Genomic DNA, 13,807 nt, shown 5'->3' on the forward strand with positions numbered 1-13,807 from the left:
AGAACTTTTTGGCTGCAATGAGCAAAGGTATGTTTGGAGAAAAAGGGTACAGAATTTCATGAAAAGAACACCTCTCCAGCTGTTAGGCATGGGGGTGGATCGATCATACTTTGGGCTTGTATTGCAGCCAAGTGGCATGGGGAACATTTCACTGGTAGAGGGAAGAATGAATTCAATTAAATACCAGCAAATTCTGGAAGCAAACATCACACCGTCTGTTTAAAAAAAAAAGCTGAAGATGAAAAGAGGATGGCTTCTACAACAGGATAATGATCCTAAACACACCTCGAAATCCACAATGGACTACTTGAAGAGACACAAGCTGAAGGCTTTACCATGGCCCTCACAGTCCCCTGACCTAAACATTATTAAAAATCTGTGGATAGACCTCAGAAGAGCAGTGCATGCAAGACGGCTCAACAATATCACAGAACTAGAAGCCTTTTGCAAGGAAGAATGGATGAAAATCCCACGAACAAGAATTGAAAGACTCTTAGCTGGCTACAAGAAGCATTTACAAGCTGTGATACTTGCCAAAGGGGGTGTTACTAAGTACTGACCATGCAGGGTTCCCAAACTTTTGCTTCAGGCCCTTTTCCTTTTTTGTTACTTTGAAATTGTAAAAGGTGGAAATAAAGTAATCTTGTTTAAGATATTAAAGAAATGTGTCATCTTTAACTTTATGCCTTTTGGAAATTAGGTCATCTTTTACTCGCTTAGCTATTCACAGTAACAGAAATTTTGACCAGGGGTGCCCAAACTTTTGCATGCAACTGTATAACAAAAAGTGTCATGGCTGTTGCAACATTGGCAAGATATTTTGCTATCACAAATACTGAAAGTACAATTACTTTGTTATAGTATGCACGCGCAATATACTATGCGGGTAGATCATGCACATCGATGTGATCACAAAGTGATATGTATGTAAATGCAATGCATAAATCAGTCTGTGCATGATGTTTTTTTGCCTTTCTAAAACCTGTCCTGCCATGCAACATCCGCCTGCCTAAGTGTGTCCAGGCATGCCTGGACAAGATAAAAAAACTTTTCAGCTTGCATTGTGGGCAACATTTTAATTGACTTGAATTATGAATTGAAATAACAAATATAAGTGATTTCCAAAAAAAAATGTGCGGGAAATGGTGACTTTCATGATCAGCTGTCCAAAATCATAAGATACACCTAAAAGTATCTAGGAAGCAAAATCTTTCTTGTCCAATGTTATTTGGTCTAGTGACTTATGCAAAACTGTACTCAGAACCTCTCGTACTGCTGGCAGAATAAGTTCTTCTCCAATTCTATTGAGCTTTCCACATTTTGCAATGAGCAATGAAATGTTGTATGAAGCATACACACCATCACTGTTGTGAAATGCTGGCAAGCACATTTTGAAGTATTTCCCATTTCTAAAAGTTTTCACAAAGTGACTGAAAGTAACCCAAGTTCTTGTTTCTTTTATCAGAGTGTATTCTCTTAACGTGTCCAAGGAGTCTGAACAGTTTAATTGCTTCATTTGAAAAAGTTTTTGTGTACAACAGAATTGGCTGCTGCTGTTTGCTTGGTGTTGGTATAAATCCATACTAAGATACTCCACACTATATTGTCTACTCTTTTTCATTTCGTCTGCTTCTGCCATCTTCATTGTTGCCTATTGTTTAAGTCCAACCTCAAGTACTGTGATCCATCAAGAGGAAAATTATGACATCATCATAGATCAGGCATAGATCGGTGACCCCTGTTTCCATCCAGAGGGTCAGTGTGGACATGGTGGAGGATTACAAATACCTGGGGATACGAATTGACAATAAACTGGACTGGTCTAAGAACACTGAGGCTGTCTACAAGAAGGGACAGAGCCGTCTCTATTTCCAGAGGAGACTGAGGTCCTTTAACATCTGGACGGTGCTGAGGATGTTCTACGAGTCTGTGGTGGCCAGTGCTATCATGTTTGCTGTTGTGTGCTGGGGCAGCAGGCTGAGGGTAGCAGACACCAAAAGAATCAACAAACTCATTCATAAGGCCAGTGATGTTGTAGGGATGGAACTGGACTCTCTCACGGTGGTGTCTGAAAAGAGGATGCTGTCTGAGTTGCATGCCATCTTGGTCAATGTCTCCCATTCACTACATAATATATTGGTTGGGCACAGGAGTACATTCAGCCAGAGACTCATTTCTCCGAGATGCAGCACAGAGCGTCATAGGAAGTCATTCCTGCCTGTGGCCATCAAACTTTACAACTCCTCCCTTGGAGGGTCAGACACCCTGAGCCAATAGGCTGGTCCTGGACTTATTTCATAATTTATTGGCATAATTTACATATTACTATTTAACTATTTATGGTTCAATTACTATTTATTATTTATGGTGCAACTGTAACGAAAACCAATTTCCCCTGGGATCAATAAAGTATGACTATGAAAACCTGACTCTCTGCCTGAAGGTACATAAAGTGGGGCAGCAATATCTCAATTGGACCATGTGCTTGAGACGAGTCCATTTGAAAGGGCAGATTCTGAACTTTACCCCATTGAAAACCATTCCCTAATTCACAGGAATTGTGTCATTGCATGATTAGAGTTTGAGGATCATACTAGCTAACACTACTGGTAATGAATGGCAATAATATGCGGGCCAGCCTGGAAATGGCACCATTTCTTCAGTCCAGATTTTTCATGATATGCCAAAGATTGAAGTATCACATTGCTTTTCAAGTAATGCACTTCAAGCCAAGTCTAGGGGAATGCTATGTTAGCAAGAGATGAGGTATCAATTATGAGGCACTAGGATCAAATGTTTATATTAAGTAATTTAGTTCTTAAATTAATCTTGTAATCCCGCAGCTGCCCTCCTTGCTATCGAGTGCCCCCAGAGGTCAATGTCACATGCTTTAAGAACCACTGGTCTACAGTGCTTTTAACCATGGACCATTTCAAAAGAACGCATTCATGTGAATGTAATTCAGGTCTGAATTTTGTGCTTGGCGAAAAGATTAAAAATTGGAACATGAACAGACCATTTGATCCGTCGATTATATGGTAAGGTCCTGGCTGATTTATCTCTGCACCATTTTTCCATCCTATCCCCATAATCACTTGATTCTGAGATTTTAAAAAAAATCACTTTGCTTTGAATGAAATCAATGACCAAGCTTCTACATTTCTGTTAAGAAAATTCCAAGGTGTCAGCATGCTCTAAACAAAGAAATGGTTCCTCATTTCAGTCCTAGCTGGCTTGCTTGCTATCTTGGGACAGTAACTCCTTAGTTCTGGACTTTTTGCCAAGGGACATGATCTCTCTACACCTACCCTAAGAATTTTGTACATTTGAATGTGTTCATCTTATAATTCTAAACTCCACAGAACAGTGTAAGTTTAAAAAAAACAGGTGCTAGAAATCTAAAACAAAGACAAAATGCTGGAAATGGTGAGCAAGTCAGGCTGCATCGATGAGAAATGGAATCAATGTTTCAAATTGGAGATTTTTGCCCAAACCTAACTGGTCTGGTGAATCATCTCTGCACTTCTGTCTTTTAAGTAAAGGAAACCAAAAATCTATGCAGTATTCTAGGTCTAGTCTTGCCTAAACCACTATATAATTGTATATATCTGTATAATTGCCTACATAATGTCATGGTAAAATCTTGTTTCAATATAGCACCACGTGCCATTGTCATGTCTAGTTGCCTGCTGCAATTGCACATAGCTTTGAGTAACTTCTGTATAAGGATACACGGGTCCCTTAGGATATCAACGTTTTCTGATCTCTCACCATTTCTCTAAAAATGTGTCAAAATTTATGTTTGTTTTACTGAGCTGGATCATCTCCATTTTTCCTTCCTGTTGTCCATTTGCCAAGTTTCACATTTCACTCAGTTTGTGTTTATATTTCCTCTGAAGGCTCTCTGTAACCCATTGCTATCCACATTCTTACTTCGTTTCAGGTCAACAGCAAACTTAGAAATATGCATAACTCCTCTCAAGTAAGATGTAGATTGTAAATAGTTGGACCAAAGCAATCTCTGTGACAACTCACTGTTCATAACCTTAATCGAGCCTATTCATTGTTATGTTAACTTTTAATCCACGGAAAATATTATACCAGCCTCGTGTCCTGTCCTCCAATGTGGGATCTTATCAGAAGCCATCCAAATAGATGATATTAAGTGGTGTTTTCTTTTGGATTAGCAAAGAACTCAAACAGATTATTCAAACATGATTTCCCTTTCCTTAATCCATAAATGGCAGGAGGAGAAGATGGCGGCACGACTCAGCTCGCAGCGGCCACTACAGTGGTAATATCTGTTATCTGTCAAGTAGGATGCCGTGCATAATCCTGATTTGATGAAGACAGACGTGAGAGCACAGGGGAACATGTGAAACTTCTGAAATGCTTGCTTTGCTGCCGCTGCTACTGTGTGATCCAGAATCTCCAGAGGGGAAGGCCCCAAGTCCCCGGCTTTGCTTGTTGCTCGGCGGGCGGGGTTGAAGCGCTCGGCAGAGGATGGTGCTCGGTATCGGAGGGCTGGTTGGCAGCTCGAAGTTTTCAGACGAACTCAGAGTCGGCTACGGTCAGGTGCTTCCAATGGTGCTGTATCGGCAAGGTTGCGGCACTTGGAGGTTCATGGCAGGGAGAGTTTCTCCCTTCTACCGTCTGCGTGAGATGATGGGGCTATCGAGACTTGAGAAGTGTTTTTTTTAACCGTGCCCATGGTCTGCTCTTTATCAAATTACGGTATTGCTTTGCACTGTTGTAACTATATGTTATAATTATGTGGTTTTGTCAATTTTAGGCTTAGTTTGTCCTGTGTTTTCTTGTGATATCATTCCGGAGGAACATTGTATCATTTTTAATGCATGCATTTCTAAATGACAATAAATGAGGACTGAGTGTTCTCATAATCTAATATTATTTGTACTCATACATTTTCTTGGCATCTTGATATCATGTACTTCATGATAGATTCCAGTAATTTACCTTCTGCTGATATTAGTCCTCCTCTGTAGTTTATCACCATTTTCAATCTATAGGAAACGTGACAAAATCCTTAGAATTTTGAGACATGAACTAGAGCATTTACTAGCCACTGTTTTCAAAACTGCGAATGTAGATTAAGTCCTTGGGATTTAGCAGTTTTCAAGGTCATTGACGTCTCTAGCAGCATTTTTTTTTACTTACACTAATTTCTTTTTCTTCATTTGTATTGGATCATTGATTTTAATATTACTGTAAGTTCTTTTTCCTTCTGTGATAAAGGTATAAAGTATTTAATTCTTCCGCCATTTCCTTATTCTCTGTATAAATTCTCCCATCTCTATAGGGAGCCATTAGTTTCCCTCTTTTCTTTTTAATTGGCACTTTTTTTTCTACTTGTATACTGATCACAACAAAATGTTTTCAGATCGATCAAGATGGATTTCAGCAAACTTCCCAAAATACAAGATGTGGACCATGAGACGATGGTTGGATCTGTTCATGGTGTCTCTGGACCAGGTGAGTATCCTGATAAAGAACTGTTGTGGAACAGGAAAACATTTTAGAAGGTTATGGGTAACCCTAGGTAGTTTCTAAAATAAGTACATGTTCGGCACGGCATCGTGAGCCGAAGGGCCTGTATTGTGCTGTAGGTTTTCTCTGTTTCTATGTTTCATTCTCAGACATAAGCATTCTGACTGCTAAAAGCACACAGACATCCTGTAGCAACTGATGCAAACTTAGGAGAAGAAAACAACAGGAATTCTGCAGATGCTGGAAATTCAAGCAACACACATCAAAGTTGTTGGTGAATGCAGCAGGCCAGGCAGCATCTCTCGGAAGAGGTGCAGTCGACGTTTCAGGCCGAGACCTGACGAAGGGTCTCGGCCTGAAACATCGACTGCACCTCTTCCTAGAGATGCTGCCTGGCCTGCTGCGTTCACCAGCAACTTTGATGTGTGTTGTTAGGAGAAGAAAGATGTGTTCTCTAGAGCTTCATTTGCTGACCGGCATTTACAAATAAGCATTCTTGTGCATTGCATTTTTTATCAAATTCTTTATCATCCTCTTAATTTAAAGAGTACAGATCTGCTTCTGGGCATTTTAAAACTTACCTTAAAATGGGCTGATTCTTTAAAATATGACTAGCCACCCCTATTCCCTGTCAGTTTCTGACGTTTGGTAACATTGACCATTCACAGCTCATTTTGCAAGAAAAGTGACAAGATCTTCTTTTATCTGGAGGGGTGCACTTACTTTATTTCACCGTTTGTGTTTTCCAGTTGTCACTGCCTCAAACATGGCTGGAGCAGCAATGTACGAGCTGGTCCGTGTAGGTCACTCTGAGCTGGTTGGTGAAATTATTCGCCTGGAGGGAGATATGGCCACAATCCAGGTCTATGAAGAAACCTGTATCCTTTCTAATTAACTTAGTAAATTTGAGCAATGTGCTCATAAATGCACATCTCTGATCATATTTACTTTGAACGAACATGGGCAGACATCCATCCCCTAGAGTCAGGTTAATCTCTTGAGATCAGCAGGAAAAATTAGGGCCAACAAGATGAAAATGACTTTAAAAACAGCCATGGTTGCATGATTTAATTCCATATATTGTAACTTTATCAAGGAGTTATTCTTTGTGTGGACAGAATGTAAGAAAGATGTGCATTCAAACACTTGGTTTCAAGCACTTTACAACCAATGAAATGCTTCTGGATTATAGTTTTGAAATGTGAGAAATAAAACAATTGATTTGACTACAGCAGATTCCTACAAATTGTAACGTAATTTAGTAATACTGATAAAAGAATGATTAATGGTCATCAGTAAACATTACCTTGATATTTCAAAATAGTTTCATAGGGTATTTTGCATCCACCTGAGAGATTGCCCTTGTTTTATTGTCTCACCCAACTGTCTCCCTGCAAGTGCTGCATTGGTTGTGTCAACCTAGAATCCCTGAACTACAGCCAAACTTGGAATCTTCTCCTTTGAAGATAAAAGTGCTACCTTTTCTCATAATCACATTCTCAGTAGGTTCTGAGGTGACTGATGAGGTCAATGTGGTAATTATTGAGTCTTTCACAGATGGGTATTCAGTGTGGTGCTCCCAGTGCATCAATTGAAATTTGTCTGTACCATCCGAAATACTACTACTCCCACTTCGAACAGTCGTTGACTAGTAATTGGTGAGGATGATGCATTTCTTCAGAAGTTTTGAGAACATCCATGAATTATTTACTGTATTACCTAGTAACCTCTTTCTACGAAGTGAATATCTCTTTCAGGGATCTGGTTACAGTCAAATGAACAGCCTGGCCAAAGTAGCTGAATAACCAGGCTATAGGTGTTGATGAGCAGTGTTTCCTCACTTAGTAGGTTCAAAGCCATTGAAGCTTCATTATTGGCAATATCTTAAGCCCTATTATCCTGAGCTGTATCCACTAGCGGGTGTATCTGTTGGAGATCCTGTGTTGCGAACAGGGAAGCCCTTATCTGTAGAGCTGGGACCTGGCATTATGGGAGCCATCTTTGATGGAATCCAGCGACCCCTAAAGGACATCAATAAGCTGACAGAGAGTATTTACATCCCCCGTGGGGTCAATGTAAATGCTCTGAGTAGAGACTTAAAGTGGGAGTTTACACCTTCCAAGAATATGCGGGTAAGAGCTCTTGGTAACGAGTTTATAAAAATTGTTATTTTCTTTAGTTGTGTTACTTTCTAGCAGTTATAAGATCTGATTTGAATCACTTTGACTCATGTCATTAGTTTGAGAATTTGTATTTTGTGCCATTATTTATATCATTAAGAATAATGTAGACCGGGGTTTTGGATGGTTAATATCAAAAATGTGGGATATCTTTTTTAGTCATAACATGTACCTTTTTTTTTAGGTTGGTAGTCACATCACTGGTGGAGATATATATGGCTTCGTGTTTGAAAATTCTCTTATTAAGCACAAGATCATGCTTCCTCCAAAAAACAGAGGAACAGTGACATATGTTGCCCCAGCAGGGAACTATGATGTCTCTGTAAGTATTTGAGATAGTTTGTTTCATAAATCTGATCAAAATTATGACTATAGTTATCAGTTAAATATATCTTATGAAACTGAATTAGGTAGACATCTCACTTCATTTTGCTTCAATGCACATCTAATCTTGTGAAGCTCCTTATGTTAAAAGCATGAAGAAAGAAATATAATGAAAGTTGTCCCTAAAGGACCTTCTTTGGAAGTGTTGAACAGGTGGAAAACTTCGGCAGGGGATTCCAGATCATTGTGAGCCGGGGAGTTTGTATGGATGCCTTCCATACATAAGATAAAGTAGTAATCCCTTTAGAAGACGACAGTGGTCAACTCTTATTCTCAATTTCATGTTTTTCTTCCCTTTTTGAAGGATGTAGTGCTGGAACTTGAATTTGAAGGAATTAAAGAGAAGTTCACCATGGTTCAAGTCTGGCCTGTCCGCCAAGTCAGGCCAGTCACTGAGAAGCTTCCAGCAAGTCACCCTCTACTGACAGGACAGAGAGTGCTGGATGCACTTTTCCCGTGAGTTTATCTTTGAAATACTGTATTGTGAAGCCTGGCCCCACTCTTGGTCAGAATAGTCCAGCTGCCATAAGTTAGTGATTACTTATTCACTGCAGGCACAGTGTCTCTTGTGGGCTGATAATGAGATTATTTCTACAGGATATGTTGTAATTCGACAGGAGGATGCAACAGACAGACTCTGGTCTTCTAGACTTTATGCACATCTAATGTTTGAATGTAACCTGCAGGTTTTCAGCTTCTACCCTTTTCCCTCTTTTTAGATGCACCCACCTTGATCTGCACATCAGCCACTTTCACCAATGTTCTTGACTCTTGCAAATCTTTAAAAAAGGCTTCATACTCTGAACCTTGGGTTATTCACAGAAGTTTTCTACATGATATTATAGTTATTCCCCGAGTTCCGATCATCCGACTTACGGACAACTCGTACTTACGAACGGACTGCTATGAAGCCAATTATGTTAAAAATTTGTCGGCTCGAGGAAGGAGAACGCTGTCGGCCATTTTAAGTCGGATTACGTTGCCGTTAACACTGTGTTGAGTGTGTAACTTTGTATTTGGCTTAAATTTTTCTTGGCAAGATTCACCCTGACCTCCCCTTTTCCAGTCAGCATCGCCCCCACTTGTCCCATTTAAACTGTCTCCGTGTGGGTGGACTTTAGGACCCGGGGGAGCTCAGGACCCACCGCCCGTGACTGCTGCTGAATCCACAGCGTTTCTGTTCTGTTGACGGACACGGTAAAAGAGTTAAAATTATGGATCGATTATTCCCATCTCGTGTTTATTTCACTCTGTGATGAAGAATTTGTTGCGAGTAGCGGTTGGTTCAATCATTTCAAAGTGAGGGCAAATTTACATAATATTAAAGTGCAAGGTGAAGCAGCGAGTGTCAATGTAAGTGCTGCGAGTGATTTTCCTGAAATATTGAAAAAAAATTACTGAGGAGGGAGGTTATTTGCCAGACCAAATATTTAATGTAGACGAGACTGGCTTATGCCTGAGAGGACCAACATTTCGAAAGAGGAAAAAAGTGCAGCAGGGCATAAGGCATTGAAGGATAGGCTAACCTGTTCTGACTTATGTATAAATCCGACTTAAAGACAGACTTAGGAACGGGACTCGTTCGTAACCTGGGGACTGCCTGTAAAACTATTTTAATAACTAATACATCTGATGAGAAAAGAATAGTCTCCTATCTCTACTTAGATTGTATGATTAGAAAGTTAGCTGATAGTTTATTCATTTACCATCGTTTGTTTTGTTATGTTAAAGGTGTGTTCAAGGTGGAACAACAGCCATCCCTGGTGCCTTTGGTTGTGGTAAAACTGTGATTTCTCAGTCTCTCTCAAAGTATTCCAATAGTGATGTGATCATCTACGTCGGATGTGGGGAACGTGGCAATGAGATGTCTGAAGTACTGAGAGATTTCCCAGAGGTTGGTTTAAAATTGCCTTCGAGAAAAAGTATTTATTTGTGCTGTTTAAGAATACTTTGCAAAATATCCTGAGAATTTGGCATAATCTCCAAGTTCAACAAAAGCAAAGACTTAGTGAAAAATAACTATTCTCCTAAGAGACTTAGGAGAATAAAATTTATTCTACTGAACAAAACTCCTCCTGGGGCACTTCTTCCCACTAACAAGAGCAGAGATCTAAAGTAAGATGTCTTTATGTCCTTATCCTGTTATAATGTCGGAATGACTCAAAGATCCCTATCATTTGGCTGTTTTTTCAACATCTGTAATTTCTTAAAGTTGAGTGCTCAGTCTTAGACAGTATTCCAGTCCAGGACTCTCCTTTAGTTTTCAATATTAGTCTCTTTCTGTTATAAAGAAAATATGGTAGTTGGAATAGCATGAATTTGAGGGTACAGATTTTACAGTTACTCTCAAGAGCAATTCAAGTTATTCGTATTGCTAGAAGGCTGCATTTAGACACCGTTTGGGCTGAATGACCACTCTCTAGACTTACTCTTTGGATCACTGCTAATGGCTTTCATCTTTCTATCTCTTACAGTTGACGATGGAAGTTGATGGAAAAGTAGAAAGCATCATGAAGCGAACATCTTTGGTGGCTAATACTTCCAACATGCCTGTGGCTGCCAGGGAAGCTTCCATCTATACTGGTATAATGTCTCATTGTTTAATTGTCTTGCTGAGTAGGATTCTGACTTGATTGTATTGGTTTTTATTAATAGGTCGTTTATATATAATGCTCTTCCTGCACCAGCCTTTCTCATTCCCATTGTATGTGTTTAATCTTGACTGCTTCTGAAGGCAAGCTTATAAAGTAAACTCCTGATTTCCTGATTCATTGTAAAATGTTTTCACAACAGCTGTGATCATCGCATCCTTTAAAAACAAATCTTTGACTCATTTTTAATGCTACATAGGAGATGTTGTTCCTTCCCATGTTTGATAAAGCTGTATGAATCTCTTGTGTCAGGACTCCCACCTTTCCAAATTGCCAAAGTCACATGCAGCTACATCTGAGGCAATCTTGCACTGCACAATCTCATTATATTGGCAGTATATAAACATTCATAATACGATAAACAAAAGCGGGAGGAACTCAGTGGGTCCATCAGATTCCAGCATCTGCAGTTTCTTGACTCTCTATTTGTAACGTAACCTGTGCTTTGGTGTCTATTTTTGCATCACCTTTGCTTGACTCTATTCTTAGCTCTCTCAATGCACAAAAAAAGCACTACATTTCTGCACTGGTTATCCTTATCCCTATGTATATATTTCACTCTGGTACCTCAAACGGTGGGCTAGTACACTCCACCTGTCTCTCTATCTTGGTGACTCCCAGTGAAGTGTTCAAATGGTTCTTCCCATTACCTTTACACAGAAAAATGTCACACTTGATCTATAACAGTTACATAATTCTAATTCCTTCCTCTGATTTGGCACGTTATTTTAAAAAGGTATTACACTTTCGGAATATTTCCGGGATATGGGATATCACGTTAGCATGATGGCAGACTCAACCTCCCGATGGGCCGAGGCCTTGCGTGAAATCTCTGGACGACTGGCAGAGATGCCTGCTGGTAAGTCTTCTTTGAACAGTACTGTTAACAAATAATTTCAAAACTTGTTCCAATGTTGGTGGCAATTCAATTAATGACTGGCAACCGTAACTCTTAAGTTATCTGGAGTCTATTGCATAGCTTGACTTGCATTGTTCTGTATCAACCCAGAATTATCTACATAGCAATGAAATGTACTTGCAATCTAGGTCACATTTCTCTAAACTTCCCCAAAACAAATATATCAGGGGTGAGAGGAGGCTTGGTTACAAGTCCTCAGAAGACTTGCACTCCCAATCATTGAATATAAAATATCTACAAATGAGATTGGAGAAGCTTGTGACATCTTGACACTCTATGTGATAGTCACACTGTAGGGAATTGAGTTGACTTACATCCTTCATATACATGAGGAGCAAAAATCTTTATTTTGCGTCCCCGTCTAAATGTGGAATGTACAATTTATAGTAATTTGTAATAAATAGTATGTACAACAGGACAGTCAATGTAACATATAAATACAATTGTATCAGCATGAATTAATCAGTCTGGTGGCCTGGTGGAAGAAGCTGTCCCGGAGCCTGTTGGTCCTGGCTTTTATTCTGTGGTACCGTTTCCAGGCTGGTAGCAGCTGGAACAGGTTGTGGTTGGGGTGACTCAGGTTCCCAATGATCCTTTGGGTCCTTTTTACACACCTGTCTCTGTAAGTTTCCTGAATAGTGGGAAGTTCACATCTACAGATGCGCTGGACTGACTGTACCACTCTCTGCAGGGTCCTGCGATTGAGGGAAGTACAGTTCCCATGCTATGCAGTGATGCAGCCAGTCAGGATGCTCTCAATTGTGCCCCTGTAAAAAGTCCTTACAATTTAGATATAGGAGTAGAAGTAGGCCGTTCAGCCTGTTGAGTCTGCTCTACCAGTCAATTATAGGCTGATCCAATTCTTCCAGTCATCCCCACTCCCCTGCCTTCACCCCATACCCTTTGATACCCTGGCTAATCAAGAACCTATCTATCTCTGCCTTAAGTACACCCAATGACTTGGCCTCCACAGCCATTTGTGGCAACAAATTCCACAGATTTATCACCCTCTGACTAAAGTAATTTCTCTGCATCTCAGTTCTAAAAGGACATCCTTCAATCCTGAAGTTGTGCCCCCTTGTCTTAGAATCCCCTACCATGGGAAATAACTTTGCCATATCTAGTCTGTTCAGGCCTTTTAACATTCAGAATGTTTCTATGAGATCCCCCCTCGTTCTCCTGAACTCTAGGGAACTCAGCTCAAGAGCTGCCAGATGTTCTTCATACGGTAGCCCTTTCAGTCCTGGAATCATTCTTGTGAATCTTATCTGAACCCTCTGCAATGTCAGTATATCCTTTCTAAAATAAGGAGCCCAAAACTGCACACAATACTCTGAGTGTGGTCTCACAAGTGCCTTATAGAGCCTCAACATCACATCCCTGCTCTTATATTCTACACTTCTAGAAATGGATGCCAACATTGCATTGCATTTGCCTTCTTCACAACTGACTCAACCTGGAGGTTAACCTTTAGGGTATCTTGCACAAGGACTCCCAAGTCCCTTTGCATCTCTGCGTTTTGAATTCTCTCCCCACTTAAACTATCTAAGTCTCTCTGCAGGCTCTCTGTTTCCTCAACACTACCTGCTCCTCCACCTATCTTTGTATCATCAACAAAGTTAGCCACAAATCTATTAATACCATAGTCCAAATCATTGACGTACATCATAAAAAGCAGTGGTCCCAACACCGACCCCGTGGAACTCCACTGGTAACCGGCAGCCAGCCAGAATAGGATCCCTTTATTCCCACTCTCTGTTTTCTGCTGACCAGCCAATGCTAGTAACTTCCCTGTAATTCCATGGGCTCTTATCTCGCTAAGCAGCCTCATGTGCGGTACCTTGTCAAAGGCTTTCTGAAAATCCAAGACAACACGTCTACTGCATCTCCTTTATCTACCCTACTTGTAATTTCCTCAAAGAATTGCAGTAGGTTTGTCAGGCAGGGTTTTCCTTTCAGGAAACCATGCTGGCTTTGGCCTTTCTTGTCATGTGCCTCCAGGTACTCCATAATCTCATCCTTAACAATCGATTCCAATGACTTCCCAATCACTGATGTCAGGCTAACAGATCTATAGTTTCCTTTCTGCTATTTCCCACCCTTCTTAAATAGCGGAGTAACGTTTGCAATTTTCCAGTCATCCGGTCAACGCTAGAATCTATCGA

The 13,807-nt window shown here is 40.2% G+C and overlaps 1 protein-coding gene across 1 annotated transcript in view; it reads left to right on the forward strand.

The window, feature by feature from the left end:
* Positions 1–13,807, forward strand: part of atp6v1ab (ATPase H+ transporting V1 subunit Ab) — a 40,707-nt gene that overhangs the window by 9,732 nt on the left and 17,168 nt on the right. Inside the window, exons 2-9 of the mRNA XM_072258873.1 lie at positions 5,402–5,493; positions 6,258–6,386; positions 7,426–7,640; positions 7,873–8,010; positions 8,377–8,528; positions 9,804–9,966; positions 10,547–10,655; positions 11,460–11,582. Coding sequence (XP_072114974.1) covers positions 5,402–5,493; positions 6,258–6,386; positions 7,426–7,640; positions 7,873–8,010; positions 8,377–8,528; positions 9,804–9,966; positions 10,547–10,655; positions 11,460–11,582 — 1,121 coding nt within the window. The remainder of the gene's footprint in view (positions 1–5,401; positions 5,494–6,257; positions 6,387–7,425; positions 7,641–7,872; positions 8,011–8,376; positions 8,529–9,803; positions 9,967–10,546; positions 10,656–11,459; positions 11,583–13,807) is intronic.

Source organism: Mobula birostris, chromosome 5 (assembly GCF_030028105.1).
Source record: "Mobula birostris isolate sMobBir1 chromosome 5, sMobBir1.hap1, whole genome shotgun sequence".
Lineage (NCBI taxonomy): Eukaryota > Metazoa > Chordata > Chondrichthyes > Myliobatiformes > Myliobatidae > Mobula > Mobula birostris.